Source organism: Molothrus aeneus, chromosome 3 (genome assembly GCF_037042795.1).
Source record: "Molothrus aeneus isolate 106 chromosome 3, BPBGC_Maene_1.0, whole genome shotgun sequence".
In the NCBI taxonomy this organism is placed as follows: Eukaryota; Metazoa; Chordata; class Aves; order Passeriformes; family Icteridae; genus Molothrus; species Molothrus aeneus.
This window is the reverse complement of record NC_089648.1, coordinates 21,090,139-21,113,041: the sequence shown is the minus strand read 5'-3', so window position 1 is coordinate 21,113,041 and position 22,903 is coordinate 21,090,139. Positions and strand designations below refer to the sequence as shown.

Below are 22,903 nucleotides of genomic sequence, written 5' to 3'. Positions count from 1 at the left end.
CCCAGCGCCGCCCAATCAGAGGAGGCGGGCGCGGCGCGGCGCGCTCGCCGCTGGCCAATGAGGGCGCTTGGCGCGCTTGGCGGGCCGGAGGTTTGGCGGGAGCTGGTGCGGTGCGCACTGGCCGTGTCCCTGTGGCCATGCTGTGTCGCGCGCTGCTCCGCCGCGCCGCCGCTGCGCCCGCCCGTGAGTACCGCGCCTTGCCCCTGCCACCGCCACCGCGCCTTGCCCCTGCCACCGCCACCGCGCCTTCCCGTACCCCCTTCCGTCCCCATCCATCCCCGGCCGCCTGCACAGCCGCGGTGGCCGTCTCGCGGCTCGTGGCGCCTGAGCCTGTGGTGTCTGAGGCGCTTACGGTCCGTCTGTCCCGTTGTAGGTCGGTCCTCAGCGCTTCCCCTGCAGCATCTCTTGGAGAGCTACCAGTGCAGCCGAGAAGATGATCACCTGTCTTACGGGGAAACGGGAATGCCGATCCCTCCTTTCGGCTGCACCTTTTCTACAGGTAAAGTCACCTCCTGAAAGCCCTTTTGTGCGGCCGGGGTATGGGCTCTGTTGTCAGCAGTCTGTTGTTTTAAAGTCAGCTTACTGCTACAGCTGCTACAGTGAGCTAGCCCCTACACGTGATAAACTTTGGATCGTGGTGCACCTAGATACCGATGGAAAGTATTCCCTCAAAGAAGCAACTGTAAAGCATTCATTTTAGTGTCTCTTTTGTTTCATCTGTGTGTGTTTCAAGTTGTGTCCTCTTGGTGACAGTGTGAGGCTACACAGGTGAAAAACTGGGGCTTTGTTCAAAATATATAAAAGCTATAATAGGGTGGAGAACATTAGGTAGAAATCAAATGCGGATGGGTGTCACTAGGTTGTGCTGTACACATGGCATTTCCCCATGATGGGGGAAGGGAGTAAGCAATAAAGCTCCTGGATCTTTAGGCCAAAACATCTTCATTCGTTGTACTCTAGTTTTGGCATGAGATTTTACATTTCTCTAAGGTGGCTTCCTGCTTTTCCAAGTCAGATCACAGAAAATGCTGGAGGCTGTAGATGATAGGTACTCTAGATACAGGAAACTGTAACTGGAAAACTGTTATAGCCGGTGAAAGAGGTATTATCTCAAAAGTTGCTTCTGGAGCCATTTGATTGCCCATGTATAGTCATTCCTGAACGGAGCATCTAGAAAAAATGCTTGCCAGTATTTCTGCATTTTAACACTTAGGTTGCTATGTAGATGCTGTTAATTTCACAGTCTTATGTTTGCTGCATTCCCTATTTAAAGCATCTATGGTTTTCACAAAGAGCATGGGCATGATTTTGTATTAGCTACATAATATATTTCAATTTCTTTTCAGCCCCTAATTTGGAGCACATCCTGGCAGTTGCAAATGAAGAAGGGTTTGTTAGACTGTATGATACTGAAGCACAGACCACCAGCAAGCTCATCTTTAAAGGTAGATGTTGTACAGAAGATGATCTTCATTTGATGTGACAAGTGTGGGATTTGCTGGAATCGAAGAGAGCTTTTTGCAAGTCCTTAAAACATAAATTGTAGGCAGTACTTTATTCCTTCCACATACTTTGCTGAGTCTTCTTTACAAAGCAGCAGCATGAATGTGCTCTTAAATCAGCAGTAGTAGATGAATTGTTCTGTGTTGTCTTTCATGCCTAAGGCAAACTGTTGACGAGATTTCTGATTTCAGTGTGTGATGTGATTTAGTCTTCTGCAAAATACCATGCTACAATGCACTGAACTAATCTTGGCTTTTGTTTTCTTGTTAGAATGGCGGGCTCACTCAAATGCTGTATTTGACCTTGCCTGGGTGCCAGGGGAACACAGGATTGTAAGGAATCTTTTGCCATCTGACTTTTTTTTTAATGCTTTGGCAACTGTGTACAGAAAATGACTTAAGCTTTTTATTTTTCCCTCTGAAGGTCACTGCTTCAGGAGATCAGACAGCCAAGGTGTGGGATGTGAGAGCTGGCGAGCTTCTTGGCATATGCAAAGGTCACCAGTGTAGCCTCAAGTCAGTCGCTTTTTCTAGATTTGAGAAAGGTAAATTGATATTGCCTGTTGTCTGTTTTTTCCTTCTTCTTTACCCCTGGAAAAGTATTTTAGGGGCTAAAAAAGGGCTTTGGAAGCTGACAGCTTCCAAATAGCTACCAATAGCACAGGCCTGACAGCTACCAATAGCACAGGCCTGAGCAGTGACTCAGCCAGGAAAGCAAAACTGTTTAGCTGGAACTTGATGGTGTCCTGATGCTAAAATCTGCACATTTCTGATCTTGGGCAAAGATAAGATCTGCTTCCATACCCAAGTGTGTGAATATGCTTTCCATAGGCTGGTTTCTCTAGTGGGAGTAAAAAAAGAATAGCAAGAGTAAGGGAATAAGTCAAAAGCACGGCAAAACAATGGCCTGAGTTTTGTATTTCCGGGACTAGCATCCCAAGTGTTAGGACAGGAGAGCCAGAGGTACACTGATGGCATTCTACTGCATTCAGTTAATTAAATAAATGGTTTTAGAAGCTAATAAGACTTTTTTTTTCTCTCAGCTGTTTTCTGTACTGGAGGGAGAGATGGAAACATCATGGTTTGGGATACCAGGTGCAACAAGAAAGGTAAATAAACTTTCAGATATGTATCAGAAAAGCTTGGTGTCTCATGTAAAAGGACTACTGCTCAGATGGGCTGGTTGGACCGATACTTCTGATTACAATGTAGGCAGCAGAGGATTCTCAGATAACTGTACTGCTTTAGGTACTGTAAGAGGATGGAATAGGTATCTCTGCTATTTATGTATACCATGGCATTTCCCCACTTTGCAGCAGTCCCAGATGTGCAACATCAAACCACAGGCTGGTTTGATAATCCCTGTGTGTAAGTCAGGAGGTGAGGCTGTACAGAATGCATCCCTGCTAGGGCAGTGCAAGAGCAGGTGAGACAGGAGAGATTGCTTAGGTCAGAGCCATCCAGAGGGGTGAGGAAAAGCTGGAAAGGCTCCTGCCAGAGTAGGAAGGAAGGCAGAAAGTGTAGGAAAAAAGAGCTTGTGAGTGCTGGTAGCAACTGAATATATTGTGGGAACACCTACGATGAATATGATGTAAGCTCATTCTGCTCCTCTGTTTCCTGGAGCTTTTCCTTCTCCAGCCCCTTTCCCTTATGCCATTTCCCGGTTCTCTGCTCTGCCACAGGAGTTTCTTTGCCTGTCTTGCTCTTCCATCTGTCCCAGGTGGCTTTTCAAACAGGCAAGTGAAGGAAAAGTTGACTGACTCCACATGATCGAAGTGGAAGGTGTAGGGAAAAAAAAAGTAGAAAAATTCCCTTAGTCTAGTAAGGCAGTACATTTCATAAGTTAACAGACAAAAGGCTGAACATGAAATTATAAAATAGAGTGGAAAAGCACTGGACATGTTCCAGTGAGGCAGTTCTGCTTAGGATGAGGTGGGTTGAACACTCCAGACCAGGATGCATGTGAAAAACAGACCAAGAGGTAATGATTTCCAGAGGGAGCCTGCCTAGATCAGTTTTAGTTTCATTGTCCATGTACACTGACCTCTGCAGTGTGTTCTCACTGGTTTTGTATGTAATTGATTTTTGTTTTCAGAAGAAGTAATGATTTTAAAGGTTAACCTAAGCCACCTTTTAGGTCTAATCCCAAGCTGATGCCTGTTTTATTAAAGTGATAGCAAAATTGCATGTAAACTACTAATTGAGATGTCTTTGATTTCCTTCAGATGGCTTTTACAGGCAGGTAAATCAAATCAGTGGAGCACACAATGTGGCTGACAAGCAGACTCCTTCCAAACCAAAGAAGAAGAGGCAGAACCTGAGAGGACTTGCTCCCTTGGTGGTGGGTGTCTGGGCAACAAGCAAAATGTGTCTTCTGAGGACACTTATTCACAGAATTCTTCCTGAGTAAATATAGTGAGAAATATGGGGCTTGTATGTGGTAAATGCTTCCATTTATCTTTGCAGAGATAGGGTTTTTTGTCATGGTCATTTGCAGTGGCTAATTTTAGACATTGTTTAGGTGCCTAACAACCCGTGTGCCATAAAAGCCAACTTTGGGCAAATGCTATGTGAAAATACATGGGGTTTTTTTTTCCCTCCCCAGGGAGGAAAGGAGTGGCCAGCATTCCCTTTTTGAGGGGAGAGATATGGAGAGTTGTAAATTTTTTTTCTGTCTTTTTTTTTTTACTCCCTTAATTTGACCAGACAAATCACGGCCTTATTGGCGTAAGGCCTGATCATTTTTAATCTATTAGACTTTGGGATGAAGGCAGCTCTCTTATCTGTGAGCTGAAAGATGTAATCTCAAACTGCTGCCCAAACACTTATCTCTCAGTGGCAATTTCACTAGTGGGAGTGTTCAAAGCATTGTTGTGTCCTAAATGACATCTGCTGTTTCTATGTTCTGCTGCCTGGCTAGGAGGAGGTTTTCCCTGCATTCACATGGCCTTGAACTAAGATCTTGCTGTCCTTAAAAGAAAATAAAGTTCTTTTTTCTTCTCTTTTTAAGGATTTCCAGCAGAGTGTAACTGTGGTACTGCTTCAAGATGAGCATACTCTTATCTCTGCAGGAGCTGTTGATGGGTAAGGAGGGAGGATGCCTGCTTTCCTGTCTATTCTGTGCGCTCAGTGGCATAAAAAGATTCGGAGATTTTTCTCTCTAAGATCACTCAGTGGCCAACAAAGCCTAGAGCTACTGCTAGGTGGAAACAACAGCTATGCTGCCAGCTTGCATTGGCTTTACTCCCTTACTGGAGCTTGCAGTACTGGACAAACTGTGATATGTGGTAAATGCTCATTTTAGGCTTAGCTATGGGGCAGAATGAGAGCAATTCTTCCCTCTTTCTCTATCTCTCTATTCTCATGGACCTATGAGACCATACATAGACAGACTATTGTTAGACAGCCTTTATGGATGTGAGTGGGTGGTCAGGGCCTGGACATGTGTAGGCATGCTTGAGAAAATGTTGCTTTGAGTTACAAAAGATGCATTCTCTTAGATGCCAGATCCCTTGCAGCATCTTGGAGCTTGAGCAAACTCTCTTATTGATCAGCATGGCAATGATCCTCTTGGACTCGATTCTTTAGCAGGTTCCATGTGGTCAGAGCCTTTCTGAAGCAGATAAGATTGACTGTCCTGCCTATGGTTCATGACAGAGACTTGCTCCCAAAGAGCAAGTAAAAAAATTGGAAGACTTAATTTTTAAAACCACAAACTAAAACTACTCATCAGAAGTATAAATGCATCCATGTGTTTCCTTTTACTAGTTGAAGGAAGTTGGCTTCTAGGCTCTTGCTGTGTCTTGTGTTAGTTACAGAAGGCAGTGCTGCCTCCTCACCCATGGCCAGCAGAGCAATGTTTGGCTTTTAGCACGGCTCTACTCCTGCTCAGCTGTTGTCTCCTTAGCACTGGACACTCCTCAGTCATGAGCACCCTGATTTCTGTGCTCTTAAAGGGCTGTATCAGCATGGGAAGGGAAATGAGGAAGCTGAAGACACTGGTGCTTTTCTCTTGCAGCGTGATCAAGGTGTGGGACCTGCGCAGGAACTACGCGGCTTTCCGCCAGGACCCACTGCCCGTGCGCTCCTTCTGCTACCCTGGGACCAGCACTCGCAGGCTTGGTGAGCACTGCACATGTTACAGTGCACAGAGAATTTAACAAGTACTGTCTGTGACATTTCTTACCTTTATAGCCAGTTGTTGATCAGACTGGCAAACTCTGCAGGGTATTTTGATTGCCAGTATCAAATTTTCAAGTTGAAGAGTGAACATGCCTGACTTTTCTATCACTGCACCAATGATAAAAATGTGCAGAAGCTTCAGCAGTGCATTTTCATAAACAGAGTTGAGGAACAGTAAAGCTCTTCATGAGGAATTTAGCTAGTCATTTTGATACATAAGTAAAATTCAGATTGAACTTTCTTTGCATTGTATCTTGAAAGACAACAGACTGGACTGGGTTTTTATACTATCACCCCTTGAAACTGTTATCAAAAAAGATAGCACACTTGTTCATATTTCTCTGTCTTCTTTTTAACTTTAATGCCTTACAGTGCTCTGGTGAAACACAGTAATTCCTGATTATTTGTCTGATCAATGTGGTAATGGTCAGTGTCACTCCCAAGGAGGTAGTTGTGAAATAATTTGCCTGCAGGGAAAGATTTTTCTTGAACCTGAATCACTAGCAAATCAGAGACTGGCTTGTACTATCAAAGCATGAGCATCTTTATTTTTGGTCTCTGCTTCTACAACTGGTTGTTCCTGTTATCTGTTTGAAACTATCAAATAAATCACTTGCCTGTTCTGAAGGTGCAATTCCTTTCTAAATACCACCCTGAACTCTCATGAGAAAATGTAGATGTTTCTAGAAACATTTCTTCTTCAGCAAGTGCTCTGTCAAACATAGAAATTTTACCATGACAATCTCATACATGATACAGATCCTTTCCAAATTTCCTTCTCTGGGCATTTCTTTGAGAATGTCTCTTTTCCAAATTTTTTTGTTCTGAAGAACTTCTCCCTTTCTCTGTAGGATACTCTAGCCTGGTTTTGGATTCCACTGGTGCTAATCTGTTTGCTAACTGCACTGATGACAGTATCTACATGTTCAATATGACAAGCTTAAGAACCACTCCAGGTAAGCATGATATCTGTGGAAATAGCTGCAAAAAGTATAGATGTTACAGAGCCTAGAAAGGCAAGTTTGTCTTTCTAACACAGAGAGACAGAGACAAGGTTCAACACTTGAAGGAAACCTATTCCATGCTCTTATCTCTAAAGCTATGCAGAACAGATCCACATTTTGTGTTAAGCCATCCACATAAAATTAATCTGGTTCACCCAGACAGAGACTGATGGTAGTTTGCCTGTTAGCTCTAGTTATCCAGTGAGGAATGGCTACTATCCAGCCTGAAGGAAGTTTGAAACCTCTGCTAACTGGCAGTCACTGGTTTGTCAGACTTTTAGACATGAATCCACTGAAAGTGATCACCTGATAACTTCAGATATTTTAAGGTGTCTTTTCAGTTTAACTTACACCACAGCTTCTGGAAGAAAGGATCCCCAGCATATTGAGGTGCTTCATCCTTTCGGATTCCTTCAGCTCTGCAGCTGTGACCTTTTCATGCACAAGATGGCCCTGAGCCTTTGGTGCACGAAGCTGCTTTGCCATAGGCCGGTGGCAAAACTGTTAGATGCATTCCAGCCAGCCACATCATTTATTTTCCATTGCCTTTTCTCAGTCTTTCAGTTAACTGAAATTAAATGAACAATGTGTCCTTCTGTCTGCTCTTCAGGAAGGCAGTCTGGTGGGTGGGAATGCTTCCAGAGTGGAGAAGTGCTGCGAGTAGTAAATATTAACAGCTTGGTTGTTGAGGTTAACCCTGGCTGCTCTGTGGGGATGGGCTGTCTGTCCTGTCCCTCACATGAGCTGGCTGTGGCCAGTGCAGCCCTCAGCCTCTTCACGGAGCTCTTGCCTTGTGTGTGCAGCCATGTGCAGCCCCGTGCTCCAGCTGGATGGAGCTCCTATGCAGCCATGTGCAGCCCCACGCTCCGGCTGGATGGAGCTCCTATACAGCCATGTGCAGCCCCGTGCTCCAGCTGGATGGAGCTCCTATGCAGCCATGTGCAGCCCCACGCTCCGGCTGGATGGAGCTCCTATGCAGCCATGTGCAGCCCCACGCTCCAGCTGGATGGAGCTCCTGTGCAGCCATGTGCAGCCCCGTGCTCCAGCTGGATGGAGCTCCTGTGCAGCCATGTGCAGCCCCGTGCTCCAGCTGGATGGAGCTCCTGTGCAGCCATGTGCAGCCCCGTGCTCCAGCTGGATGGAGCTCCTATACAGCCATGTGCAGCCCCATGCTCCAGCTGGATGGAGCTCCTGTGCAGCCGAGGTGGTTCCAGCTGGATGGAGCTCCTGTGCAGCCATGTGCAGCCCCGTGCTCCAGCTGGATGGAGCTCCTATGCAGCCATGTGCAGCCCCACGCTCCGGCTGGATGGAGCTCCTATACAGCCATGTGCAGCCCCGTGCTCCAGCTGGATGGAGCTCCTATACAGCCATGTGCAGCCCCGTGCTCCAGCTGGATGGAGCTCCTACACAGCCATGTGCAGCCCTGTGCTCCAGCTGGATGGAGCTCCTATGCAGCCATGTGCAGCCCCACGCTCCGGCTGGATGGAGCTCCTATACAGCCATGTGCAGCCCCGTGCTCCAGCTGGATGGAGCTCCTATACAGCCATGTGCAGCCCCGTGCTCCAGCTGGATGGAGCTCCTACACAGCCATGTGCAGCCCTGTGCTCCAGCTGGATGGAGCTCCTATGCAGCCATGTGCAGCCCCACGCTCCGGCTGGATGGAGCTCCTATACAGCCATGTGCAGCCCCACGCTCCAGCTGGATGGAGCTCCTATACAGCCATGTGCAGCCCCGTGCTCCAGCTGGATGGAGCTCCTATGCAGCCATGTGCAGCCCCACGCTCCAGCTGGATGGAGCTCCTATGCAGCCATGTGCAGCCCCACGCTCCAGCTGGATGGAGCTCCTATACAGCCATGTGCAGCCCTGTGCTCTGGCTGGATGGAGCTCCTATACAGCCATGTGCAGCCCCACGCTCTGGCTGGATGGAGCTCCTCTACAGCCATGTGCAGCCCCACGCTCCAGCTGGATGGGGCTCCCATGCTGCTCCTCGGAGCAGCTCCTACAGAGGGCAGTGCCTGCCTGCCCTTGGGCCGCCCTCACTGCAGCTGCAGCTGCTCCCATCCAGCACTGAGGCGCCTCTAGTTTGTCAGGAAATCCTCCTGTAACAGCACTTGCTGCCTGCTTTAGGAGGGATTGGTTGTCTGATGGCTCCTGCACTGCAAGAGCTGTGGGCAAAAAAATCAAATGGGCTTGCAACTCTTCAAAGGCCACTGAAGGCAGCCATGTGTCCTCTTGGTCTGTGGGTTATTTCCTCTGTGAGAGCCACTACTGAAACAGGGCTGGAGGAGAGGGAGCCAGCCCATCCTGGGCTGCCCTGGGAGCCTTGTGCTTTGTGCCCCATGAGAGGACAGGACGTGGTGCCGCCAAGGACTTCACATCACGCTCAGTTCTCGTGCCAGCGGAGGCCGTGGTGGTACAGCCATGTCAGCCATTTGGGGTGGTGGTCTCAAGGCTTTAGCAAACACTACTGAGGCTTTAAATACTGGAGAGCATGACTGATGAAATACAGGTTTTTGATGAAATAAAGCTGCTGGCAGCAGGAGGAAGGAGCAGCCAGTGCCTTTGGGCCACCTGTGTGGAAGAAGGCTCCTGCTGTGGGGCTGCCCTTGTTGATGGAGCGGGACTGGTGATGGCGGCTGAGGGAGGAGGAAACAGGCAACCTGAACCAGAGGAGTGGGGCAGCCCAGGTGAGGGCTGAGAGCCTGCTTGTCATACGGGTCAAGGTAGAGCTTTAATGAAACTGCCATTGGTTTGTTTGGGAAGCCTGAAGGGCTCCAGAACAATAATAAATCTTCCTGCTGCCAGAGCCCCAGAGCAAGGGAGCAGTGCAACCACTTTCTCTAAAGGATAAGTGGCTAGGCAGGAAAAGCCTGTAAGATCAGCCCTCCTTGCACAACTGACTCGAGGGCTATGCATTGAGTGGGGCTTTTACTGATTTTTGTATTTTATTTCCTCTTCACAGTGTCAGTTTTCAGTGGACACCAGAATTCCACCTTTTACATCAAATCCAGCACCAGCCCAGATGACCAGTTCCTGGTCAGTGGCTCGAGTGACTGCAATGCCTACATCTGGAAGGTGAGGCAATGGGAGCAGCTGCTTTTGCTTTTCATGTTCACATAGAACACTCCTTGCTCCCCAATCCTACCCAAAGCAGCATGGGCTAGCTCCTGGCATGTTGTGCCTGGAGTGTGTATGTTGCTGTCAAGGCTTTGTGTAATTGTTTAATGTAAAACAGAGCTAACCTCCTGCCATCAGTACATCTCTCATCACTGCTGCTTATTGCAAATTGTTGCTCTTAATCTGGTTTTAATGGGCATTAAAATCCTTTTTCAGTCCTGTTGATTCAGGCAGCTATGACAAGTAGACAGATAGTTCTCAGTTCATAGTTATCAATGGAACACATTAGCAGAAACCTAAAAGTTTAATTGTTTTAAAGGGCACTCTTTCCCTCCACCTCTCCCTTTTCCAGCTCCTGCTTCAGACATAGCTTTTTCTCATGCTTAATTTACAGTAGTTAAAGCCTTTGTGTTACAGCAAGGGCTCAGCCAGAGCCTTCAGCAAAATTCCAAAGCACTGTCTGACAGCTGAGGGCCTTCATCACTTAACATCTTGCAGTGATGTGCAGGAAATGCAAATGTCACCAAGATAGTAGCAGGCACCTCAGAATAAGGCATGCCTCAAGTTCTGATCTTCATGCTCCTCATATGGGAACAGAGTGGACTTACTGAAGTAGAACAGACAGAAGCCACAGGTGACTGCCTATTACAGTTTTGGACTGTGTGAACTTTTAGGGAATGTTGACTTATGCATCCATTTCACAACGAGTTTGAAAGTAAAATACAAACCTCTCAGAAGAGAGGGTCAGCCTACTGAGGCTGTGGTTTGAGCACGTAGCCTCTTTATTTTGAAGAACACTTGGAGGCAGCTGGGTGGCTCACTCAGTGGAGGCAGGAGTGTGGTAGCAGGATTACTGTGCCAAGTGGTGTCATTTTAACCTTCCCTGTGTTCTGTGCAAATTCAGCAAAAATGCCTGTGTGAACTTGAGTTGCAGATTCTGCATTCATGTGTTTCGATACTCTCTTGGAACACAGGCTGGGACTCAGTTGAGAGTATTCAAGGATGTCATTATATCTCAAAATTTAAGCATTTGAGCACATTTAAAATGCATCAATGTAGGGAACATTTCTGTTGCTATCACATATGAGTGACAGATCGTATTGCATATTTATAAAATAAATCATCAGATGATTACTTTTTATTTTAATACCACAGTCATATTAGAAAGGGGGACTTCCAGTGCATTTGTCTCTTTCAAGATCTGTCATATTCAGAGGCTTCTTAATTAAATGTTGACAAATTTGACTCTGAAACATATGTATCTTTTCCTGGCATGAGGACTTACTATGCTGTGAAGAAAACAATGGTTAGATGATGCATGAATAGTTAACAGGTAATGTTATAAGGACCTTTATGAAGAGCTCTTTCTGTATCTAGAGAGGAATGAAGTGCAGAGGAAGACCTTTTCCACTTAGACGATTTCTTTGAGAAACTTTTGCAGCAGTGCTAAGTTTGTGTTTGATTGAGAAACGCTGTGGATAGAAGTTATTGCTGACAAGGATGCTGTTTCAGTCTTTTTTCATATACAAGTCACTTCCAGGCAAGAAACACTTCTTTTGTTGTGTTTGGTTTGGTTTTATTTAAATTAGAAGTTAATCAATTGATGAACTCTCACTCTTGAACAACCATAAGATTATACAAGCTGAAGAGCAGAGAGGTTTTTCTCCACAAAGATGGTACCTATCTGAGGTACCTTCCTGGTAATAAAACAATACCATTTGTAGATCTGTGCTTCCATTGTTCTTTCAATCCTTTGATGTGGATCCCTCCCAGGAAACCGTATCATGTTACACTTTGGTGTGTCCCAGCCCTGGAATGGAGGTGCTTCTGTATCATATGGTGCACAAAGCCATAGACACCATTTTAGGCTGCATCTTGAAAATGGATCTAACAGCTGTTTCCAGTGAGGAGAGTAACTAAAAAAGGTCTCATTTCCTAGGTTTCTCTTTTTAACCTTTCCACAATAGGCCTCACTTCCCCAACAATATCCTGTCAATTCAGGCACAAAAAGCAGCCTGTGCTGGGGCTAATCCTGACTTTCCATGCAGACTGCCTGACAGTCTTCTGCCAAACACATGGACACAGCCATAACTCTGCACTCCACAGGAATAGTATAGTTCCTTTAATTTACACTGCTATATTGTAAAATCACCGTATCCTAGAAAGAGTAATTCCCTTCCTCTGCTTTCCTTCCAGCAATCAGTGGCTACTGGACCACTGTTTTGGCTGCTATGAATGTATAATAGCAAGACTGCTATTAACTGTAAGTGAAGATGTTCTCTGCACCAGGACCTTCTGTTTATTCCCTAAATAGGGATTTGATTTCCATTGCATCTTTTGGCAGTGAAGGGAATGCTCTGACCAAGGCATTTAGTGGCTATTTAGTCAAGTGATTGCCTCTATCATGCCAGGGGAAAAAAGGGTCCTGTTAAGATGAACCTGTTTGTATCAAAACAACTTAAGTTCTGAAGCTGCAGTTTTGCAGGCCGTTGTAGATGATCTACAAGAGAAAAATGTTTGTGAATCAGAAGCCTTCCCCAAAGTCTTGCATCTTCCTTTGAAACCTATATGTAACATCCACTACTTTTCCCAGACAGCAAAGGATCTGTTCATTCCCTTAGTAATTTATGCAAATCCCCTTGATAAATCTCCCTTATAATGTCACATCAATGGTGGTGACTCACAGCTCCAGAAAGGATTGCCTGCTGAAAGCAAGCAAAACTCTGTGTGTGTGTGTGTGTGTGTGTGTGTGTTTATGTTCATGTGTGTGTGTTTTCTTCTTTGGGCCACTTAGTGCTGGCTTCAGCTCTGTCACTTGCAGGAGCTGGAGTCAAAGATAAGTAGCAATACAGGAGAAAGATTTTTATGAAGAGTGTGAGAGAAGTGGAGATCAGTTGAATGGATGTGAGTGATTGAGAGAACTTTTCTATGAATCTTAAGAGGGTGTCTGGTCCAGCTGATTGATTGGAGAAGGAACAGGCACTTGGCAGTTGCACAAATGCCAGTTTTGAAGCCACTGGAGGTTCATCTATGGGATTTTGTTGGCAGTGGTTTCATTTTTTTAATAAACCGTTGACCTGTGATTGGGACATTGGTAAAATAGCAGCAGAATATATTTGCCTAACCTGATACAAAATATGAGTTCCCAACATCCTACCTGGAACAGGTAGAGGTATTTAAAATGCTTGTGTCATGTTTTGGGCTGTCAGCTCTGGAGGCAGAATTCCTGTGTAGCAGGAATTGAACAAGTGTTTCCATGAACTGCTGCTTAGGACTTCCTCAGTTGTTGCCTCATGTTGACAGGCTGAGAGCTTTTCATACAGGAAAGAGGGGAAGTATCCATATGCTTCACAGGTGGGATATGGGCTTTTCCTTGGTATCTTAGGCTGTGTGCCTTCTGACTGTTGGCTTGTTTTTGTGGAATTTTTAAGGTTTCTGAGCCAAGCCTTCCTCCACGGATACTCCTTGGTCACTCTCATGAAGTTACCTCCATTGCTTGGTGTCCTTCAGACTTCACTAAGGTTTGTCTTCTGCAAAATGGATTTTACTGGGAAACAATAGATGTGATGTGACAACATCTGCTTTTCAAAATGACAGCAGCAATTGTTGTTTTGGGAGGAAATTTTTAGTCAATCAGTTCTAAAATGTTCATTTAGGAGACAGTAATCCAACCTTGTCATATTAGCACAACATATCAGAACCTTTTTATTCTTTTCAGATAATTTTGGCTAATTGAGAAATTCTAAGAAATTGCAAATCAGTAAAGACCTCTCGTGATGAGAGCTTGATACTACCTATAAGAGACAAGACAATGAAATAATTTAATCAGGGCTTTCATAAGCCAAAGGCTTGTTTTGTTGTTCCATATTCACATCTTCCTTTCCCTCTGACCATTGATATATCTGCTAGTCTAGTACAGAGTGGCAAGAAGTTTTGAATGCCCTTTAAAAATGTATGGACTCTTTTCATTGTGACCTCTTTTCAAAATCTGAGCTGCTTTTATGACAAAAAGAGCCTCCAGTGAAATTGGGTCGGTAGTTATGCACCAGGTGTCGCTGACAGGAAAACAACTGGAGTAGGAAGTTGGCTCAAATGTTTGGCCTAGCTCAAAACTAGAGATAACCCTGAAAAATCCTGAGCAGTGTCCTAACAACAACCAGAGTTCCTTCTACCCCACAATGTTAAAGAAGTCAGCTTCTTTCCCTAGCTTCCATTGCAGCACCAGAACTTCAGAAATGCATTACAGTGTAGGAGGGTGGGAGTCTTGCAGGGAAACATTGGGAATTGTTCTCATTGTGTAAGATGCACAATATGAGAACTAGCATGTCAGATGAAATTTGTGATCTAGAGGTAGCCCAGCATCCTCATCATGATGTGTTGGAAATGCAGACCAATTCAGCCTTTCAAATTGTTACTGGCACAGGGAAGAAATAGGCAGTCATTTTTCAGATGCCAATGCATGAGGAAAAGTGGAAAATATGGAGCTAACACAGGTCAGGAAGCTGCTTGGTGTGATTTGAGAAGCAAGGTTGCTTTTGGTAGGGACAACATTGGTGTGACAAAAGTCAGAGACACTTGGCCCATTCTGATTGCTATGAACTCTCACCACAGCATTTCCTTTTTCTTTCTACTGGTTGATTTCTACTGAGTCAACAGCTAATCTGCCTGAAGATAGCCACAAAGTGTGGGTTGGATGGGTGCTGCTCCTTTGGTCAGGATTCCAGAGATCTTTTTGGAGCATGTGATGCTGCAGCAGGGCTCTAGAGCTGTATTCCTGGCAGAGTTGGGTTCTCTGCCAGGTACTGCTGACATCTGACTCTGAAGAGATAGCACAGCTCATGCAGCAGCCATCCAATGTCACCTTCTCGGTGTGCTGCAAATGTTTGTCCCCAAGCTGAAGATGTCCTCAGCAAAAGAGGCAGATTGAGATGCAGGTGCACAAAGGATCATGGCTGCTTTTGTCTACCAAGGGTTGGAAATCCCAAAATGTGCCGTGCCCTGAGCAGAGCAGTGTCTCTTACATAGCCATGTGAAGCAAATGGTGCAGTAATGAAACAGAGTTGGGTTTTTTTCACTGTTCAGTGGTCTATCTTGTACCCCTTCAGCCATGCTTCACCATCATTCATACTGGCGTGGTGTGCTGGATGAAGCTGTTCCAGTTCGCTCAGCCAGTGATCCATAGGATGTGCCCTGGTCACTCTAACACACAAATTTATACTTAGATTGCCACATGCTCTGATGACAACACTGTGAGGATTTGGCGCCTACAACGTTGTCCTGAGGAAGAGAAATCAGTATCCAGCAAAGCCAGCCTGGTGGGCTGGGTCACTCAGAAGAAACCAGAAGAACAACATGGAGCAGGTAAGGCCCTTGAGCTATCTTGCTCACACAGCTGCTGAATTTCGTCTGTTCTCTGTACCAACAAAAGCCTTTGGCTTGTTGGTACAGAGGTTTTTCTCATATTAGGCAATTACTCATATAGCCAGACAAGCACTTCTACTTGTAAATACTTCTGCCATCAACAGGACAAGCTGGCTGAAGTAGCTTACAAGTATGGCAAAGTCTGTCAAAGCAGATATTCATTGACACAGCTTGTTGGGCAGCCAGATCTTCAGTGGGTTTCAGCAGGGTTTGATAACTGACCAGCCTAAGGAGATGTCACTGTAGCAAGAACTCACCTTTTTTAAATTGCCCTATCAAATACTAAGCAAGAGCAGTAAGATCATATGCTTTTTCTAGTTTGGTAGTTTACCCAGCAAAGGGCTGACAGCACATGTAGAGCCTTGGAACTCTGACCTGTTTGCTTCTGCCCATAGCTGAACTGTGCACAGAGTTATTTCTCAGGTGCAGTTATCAGTGTTGTCTCTCTTTCTTCAGCTTTAGTCAGTGGTACTGACCATATACAGCCAAATGAAATGCTGTGTAGTGAAAGTACTTAAAAAAAACATGTAGACAATTGTGATGATTGTAATGTCCCAGAATTAGTCACCTATTCATGTGTTAAGTCTAGTGAGCAAATGCATTACCTTCCACAAAGCCTGGGCACTCAGACAAGTTGTGCAGCATGCTCTGAGCTAGCAAGCAGATGTGGGCTCTGTAGAGAAGGGAGTCACTAAGCAGGTAGTACCCTAGAGCAGAAGAAAGGAGCCCTGATCATAATATTAACTTTGATTTGTCTGTAACCTGCATTATGTTGCAGTAGAGTAGGTGAAAGGAGGAGAAGTGCCCTCCCCCCAAAGTGAAGTGAGATGAGCTTCTCTGCAGAGTAGCTCTGAAACTAAGAATACAATAGCTTCCCAGCAGCTGCTGCTGTGACTTCCTGCATTCCACCTATCTTTATGAGCCACCTTCCAAATGAATTTCATCTTGGCTAGCACAAATAAAGGCTGAAGGTCTCCAAATCCCACTAATGGGATAACATTACCTCTATAACCTTTTGCCAGTGAGTAACAAGTCTAGCAGGAAGTTTGCAGGACAATGGGAGGGAGAGTGCCAGGACCACTACATAGCTGGTAATTGTTTTGTGTGTGCAAAATTGTTTTCTTTTTTGAGCCTCCTCAGAGAGGGTTCAAAAATACCTTTGTGTCCTAATGCCAGCAAAACAGAAGTAAGCATAGGTTTAGACCAAAACCATGAGATCTAAAGTATCTTATACACTAAGACCTTATAAGTCAGGTTTGGCAATAATACCAGAAAAAATTACTTATTTCTCCTTGCTCTTACTGCATGAAAGTAACACAGGAGGGAAGAGGAAGTACACAGACACTGCAAACACAAGAGCAGGCTTCCTGCTGACCTTGGCTCTTGAACACAAAACACGTGCTGGTAGAATATAGGAGTTATCTGCAGAGACTAATTCAGAGCAGGCAAGCAGAGGACTATTTCAGACCTGCTGGGATGAATCTAGGTAGTTCCCCACCCATTTCTGACGAACAAATTAGGAGATTGAGGTTGTGTATTGATTGTTGACCTATTTCTTGAAGTGTAGCAACCAGAGTTTCCTCTTTGGCAATTACTTTTGTGGTTTCTTTAAGTTGTACTACTTTCTCTGTGGTTTTGTGTAGCCAAATTTCTGGAGCAGGCCTGTGCGTGGACAATTTGTGAGTCTTAAATTTGGAGATTGATAATACCACTCTAAAAGATTTGTGGCAGAGAAGGTAGGAAGCATCCAAAATAACCTGCTTTGGTGTGATGCAGGTTGACTGCAGGTATTTGCAATATTGTACCATGTGCAGTGGCAGCATAAATGGAAACAACTTCAAACTAGCTTGGTAGAAACTTGAATAATGCATGCAGTCTCAGGAAAAAAAAAAACCCGATCTTCATATTCTTTATCTCAAATTTGTGTTTGTTTCTTACCATGACACTCATCCTACTCCCAGGATAACTCTTTTTCCATTATTCTGTGTGTCCACAGCGTAACTCTCAGACCAGTTTGGGATTCAAAGTGCTCATACCCAATTAGTCATACAATATTTCTGCTGAATGAATTTGTAATAATCATTATGGATCAAGAGTTGCTGAGCTTGCTGTTTTCTTCCCCCCTAGGAGCTTAGATTTTTGAGTGCAACTAATTTCCCAGCTGAGTTATTATTGTCTTGTAAGTGCTCATTAAACCAAAGATTAGGAGAAGAAATCTTGGCAGTTCTATTTGCATAGCCCAGATAGAAGCAAGTTGTTATGAAGTAGCCTATTTTATCAGGAAAGGAGCCTTTGATTCTGTTTTTTGTGTTGAAGTTATTTGTAGTGGGATCCTTGAATATGGGATCCTATTCAATTTTGCTGTGATGCAGCAGTACTTGTATTTTGGATACTAGTTAGATAATACAGTGAAAGGATCAGAAGAGTTTTAGTATGGTATATAACCAGGCCTGTGGGTGCTCACTCAACATGTTGTTTGTGAGACAGCCCAACACTGTAAAGAAACTGGCAGGTTGTTCACACTAGACTTCTCATTGTTCTAATGAAGTGCTTTATAGTGCATTGCTAGTGCTCAGAGTGGGCAGTTTGGATTAAACCCCTGGTACACACAAAAATTTTAGTGCTCTTGTGCCCAGCAGTGGAAGTGCACAGAGGAACTTAAGGCACTACCCCATTTAATTGCATCACCATGAGTTAGGTGAATGAGAAAGTATTGTATTTGCTGGGAATGTCCCAATGAAGGCAGGAATGATGACTCTGACTCCATGTTCTCAGAATTTATTACTTTATAATACTATATTACATTAAAGAATACTATACTAAATGTGCTAAAGAATACAGAAAGGATACTTACTCAATGCTAAAAGGATAATAGTGAAAACTCGTGACTCTGGAGAGAGTCACAACACAGCTTGGCCCTGATTGGCCAAAGAATCAAAACAACTCACACCAGAATCCAATGAAACAATCCTCCTGTGGGCAAACAATCTCCAAACACATTCCACATGAGCAAAACAGAGGAGAAGCAAATGAGATAAGGATTTTTTCCTTTTCTCTGAGACTTCTCATCTTCCCAGGAGAAAAATCCTGGATGAAGGAATTTTTTCAGAGAATGTGAATGCTATAAGAAAGCAGGCATCTTACAAACCTACTAATGTGCTCCCTGTGGGAGGGGGCTGGAGATAAAAACATTTGAAAAAATTAAAGTAACACTCTCTAATATTGCTGCAGACTGAGATCCTTGCTATGTATGATTCCCACTGTTGTTAGTGAGGTCCTTATGTCCCTAGCTATGACTGGTGTTTTCTGAGTGTTCAAAATTTCTCTTTTACAAGCAGGGGCATTTATATCTTGGCTAGTGAGCTCAGAAGCCACTGTGAAATACCTGCTTGGGAATAATTTGTTAAGAGATTTTATTTCCTTTGGAATTAAGTCCTTGTTCGGCAGGTGAAGAATTTCTCAGGCTTCCCTGGGTGTGGTAAATAACTACTGGCTCCATTCTAATACAACATTGCAGAAAGTTCAACAGCAAAAAGACAAGAGAATGAAAGAATGTTCTTCACTAAAAAAATGTTTCAAATCTGCAGCCAGTAACACCTGGAGCATTATTTACATGCTAGGGCATCACAGTGTAAGGCTCCCTTGCTACTGTAATTAGCCATGGGACCTGCTTGCAGTACCTTTGTCCATCAGCTCAGTTATGGAGCTATTAAAGATGCAGGGCAGGTGGGGACCAGCCTTTTTGCCAGGCAGTTGTCTGGAAAAGCAAAATCCAAAGCTCCAGCAAGGCTAGATACACTTGGAAGATTCAAGATTTGTTTTGTCAGTTCTTTTTGGCTGTAGCTCATGTAAGAACTCTCACTACCAAAGGGATAGATGTCAGACATTACACAAATGTACTGCATTATGCTTTATCAATGTGATACAGGATTTTATAAAGGACTTGTACCAGTTTAACCAAAGTCAGAGGGATTTATACAACTTCTTAGTTCAAAAGGGTGTATTTGACCCACAGGGTCAGCACTGGTTCATCTCCTGGTTGGAAGAGGTGTTTTTAAAAAGACTGTCCTTAATTTGTTGTTCTGTGTTCCTCATCAGACTTCTTATTTCTCCCCTCCCAGGGCCAGCAGCCAGCCCACAGAGCACTCCTGCCAAGGCCCTGAGAGCAGGCAGTGTGTGCATTTCCTCACCACGGCCTGCTGCCTGTGCTCCCACGCAGTGCGGAGACCTCCCTCTGCCCACCAGCACTCCCACGGCTGCTCCCAAAACCCCGACTGCCACAGCCTCCACCCCAGCCAAGCCACCTGCAGCCAGCCCCTCTGCGTCCCCCAGACTGATCCCTTCCTCCAGAATGTCCATCAAACACTGGGTTACAAGGACTCCTTGCTCTTCTCCTCCAAAAGTGGAGAAAGAGGCTCCTTCTCCTAGAAAAGCCCTGGCAGAAGTCACCCAGGGCCTCCTGGAATCTGCTTGCCCTCCTCAAGTGCCACACTCACAGTTTGAAAAGCGTGCCAAGAGAAGGCTTGACTGCAGCAAGGAGGCTGATGCAGGGCAGAAGTGTCTACAGGGCTGTAGCTGTGTGACTGAGCTGGACCATGCAGCTAAGAAATCCAAGCTGAATTTATGTCACTTGGTTCCAGACCAAAAAGCTTCTGATGAAGACTCTGTCAGCCTGGCTGACTTGTGTAATGACCATGAAGGCTCCAGCCACAGCCCAAAAGAGCCTTCCCTTTCTGGAAGCCATATTAATCCCTCAGGCATTCAAATTTCCCCCCATCTTTTCAGATCTCCATGTGGGAAAGACACTGAGGTAGTAGATAAAGAGAACAGTTCTCCTGAAAGAAAAAATTGGTTGTCTGCTCTGGGAGAGAAGCTACGGACCGGCAGAGCTGGCAGCCAGAGCACATCAAACAGCCCCCTGTCATCCTGCAGCCCTGGTGCCAAGAGACAAGAGTCTGTGGCAGTGGCCACTTCACCAAAAACTGTAAGTAGGGCAGCCAACAACATCCTCATGAAATAAGTTCTCCCTAGCTGCCACTCTCCCTTTGTTTGTTCCCTCCTGCTCAGACACAAAGAATTATCTGATCCCTTTGACTATGGACAAAAGGGATGGTTTCTGAACTAATAAGCCAGATACATTAATGCTGTTACCTGCTAATCCTCTCCATGCAGGAATAGAATTTTTATGATGTGTCCTTCATTTTCAAGGGACTTGAGGCACACAGGAGCTCAGAGATCCCTGCAGCTCCCAGCTGGATGTTAGAAGAATGCAGCCATCTTAAAGAGAGCTCTACTCTGAGGCACAATAATGCCAACAGCTTTCCTGGCAGATCTCCTGTTCATGTGTTCACCATCATATCTGCCTGTGTATGTTACTGGAAAGCCACTTAAACATTGGAAGAAAGAGCTAAATTCTCTTCCAGCTCAGGTAGCAAAAGAATTTGTTACCCGTGTTAAAACTGTGGGGCATTAAATAAAGCCTTCAGTTCCTTCAATGGAAAACTAGAAGGGTACAAGAGTGAGGGTTTGTTTCTAAAACAAACCAAACTTGACTTGTCCCTGAAGCTGGACTCCCAAGTCCTCTCCAGTGTCTTTGACTGAGTTTCATTTTAGTAAATGTTAGGTAAATTTTCAGTCATCAAATTTTAGTTGTACTCTTGAATATCTGATGCTAAAAGTTGTTGCCATCATTGAGGCTTATCTCATTTCTTGCCTGATTTCATCACTTCCAACACTTCTATCAGATACAACCTGGGCAAAGCACCAGTTCTGAAGTTATTCATAGCAGCTGGACTCCTCAAGTTGTGGTTGTACCAAGCAACCTTGGTTATAGGAAACCTACAACTACTTGTGACTACTTGTGCTTTATGCTGTACATGTTTAAACACAAGACAGAGAGATTTGCCCTGGAGAGAGATTACTATAGAACAATTACCTTTCCTGCCCAGTATGCCCTGATTCAGATTTTGGGATGCTCCTGTGTTGTTCTCATAGCCTGAGGAGATGCCAGGAATACCGAACAGCATTCATTGAATTTGCTGTATCTTGGAAATCTTACAGCAGCTCTCTTACCTGCTGTGGGGAAGCTGAAACTGCAGCTGGAGTGCATTTCTCATGGCAGTGGGACAACCCCAGGATTTAGGCAGTGTTTCCTGTAGATGGAAAGCCTCTTACCTTGGAGACCGATTGTAGTAAAGAACCTTTCATTTACTCTCTTAGTTGGGAAGCCGAGCAAATTGGAGCAATGATGGAGGGGAGACTTTTGATATTCCTGCAGCATATGAGCTGTTCACCTAAAAGTGTTTCAGGCTAATTTTGGTTTTATTTCCTGCTAGGCTGCAGCCACTTCAGTTTCCATGAGGAAGATCTGCACATACTTCCACAGAAAGCCACAGAATGACTGAAGCAGTGTGCGGCGCTTGCACCTGAAGGATGTTGACACCAGGCTATCAAGACCAGACTTAACAATGCCAACAGCAATGCACCAGGATTTCACAATTTGTTGTCAGACCTTCATAGACTTGAGGTTTTAGTCTTCCCATTTTTAAAGTTGTTACCAGTTGAAGTGAGCTGTGTAAAATCTACACAATACTTACTCATGGTCTCTTTCTGACTTAGGGTATGTATTTTTTTTATAAACAAAGTATTTTTTACGTGGCAACTGTTCTAGTCCAAAGACAGACATAGCTCTGCTGTGTATTGTTGGCAGGCATATATAGCTTGTCAGTTCATGTTACTAATCTGCTGTTCAAACTGCCACTACTTTAGAGTAGTGTGTAAATCATTACACTCTCCTGAAAAATAAGTGTCGGAATGTATGTACAGAAATTTACTGGAGGTACATCTGAGCCTCTTCATGCTGAATGGCATTTCTACAGTTATTCCTCTAGTACTGCAATGACTGCCTGCTTCCAGCAAGGAAGTTAGCTATGTGTTAATTAAATCTAAAAACTTTTTAAATAGCCCACATCCATTTGATGGTGACTATGGTGTAAGAAGAGACAAAGTTTTAATCAAGTACGTAATGCCTGTACTCCCCTTGCTATCCCCCTTCTTCTCCCACCCTGGAAACTGCTGTGTTTACCTACTTAGCTGCCTCTTGAACCATCAGCACTACAGCTCTTAAGACCAAAAGTTTACCACTTTACTGAAATAAAATACTGGCAAGGTGTGTTCAAAAAATTAGTTTGATCTGTCCTAAATAGGCATCCCCTAACAGCCCATTTCCAGTCAGTTCTTACAGGTTCAGCCTGTAGCAAAGGCATTAGTAACTGCTTATAACATAACCTTCATAACAGTTTTATAATACAGTTGTTACAAAATAATACCTTGTAAATTGTGGGAGAGGCAACTGACATTTTAGAAAGCACTTGAGAGCATTTACATATTAATATTAAAGGCTTTGCCATTGTAAATTGTCCCCAGTGCCGATAGAACAAAGTCACTGAAATGAGATCACTGTCAATGACACTAATTCCTCAGCCACGCTTTCCCCAGGATCTTTTAGTAGAAGACTTCTATCTTATGCTGGAGCTGTGTTTTCTAGTGTCTAGCTGTGTTTTCTACTCTGTTTTCTAGTGTAATCATTCCCATGAACTTTGAAACCAATCAAATCCTTTGAATCCTTATTATGTTTTTTCCACTGTAGAAGAATTGAGGTATATGAAGGGGATATGA

The 22,903-nt window shown here is 44.5% G+C and overlaps 1 protein-coding gene across 1 annotated transcript; it reads left to right on the top strand.

Annotated features, from left to right (window-relative positions):
* The first annotated feature begins 137 nt into the window (after positions 1-137).
* DTL (denticleless E3 ubiquitin protein ligase homolog) lies at positions 138-21,630 on the top strand. The gene is made up of 15 exons (XM_066547847.1): positions 138-183; positions 374-499; positions 1,347-1,445; positions 1,774-1,835; positions 1,927-2,047; positions 2,546-2,611; positions 3,728-3,843; positions 4,513-4,586; positions 5,521-5,624; positions 6,536-6,640; positions 9,651-9,763; positions 13,237-13,326; positions 15,028-15,166; positions 19,348-20,210; positions 21,562-21,630. The coding sequence occupies exons 1-15, from the start codon at positions 138-140 to the stop codon at positions 21,628-21,630; spliced, it is 2,193 nt and encodes a 730-aa protein (XP_066403944.1).
* The last annotated feature ends 1,273 nt before the right edge of the window (positions 21,631-22,903 follow it).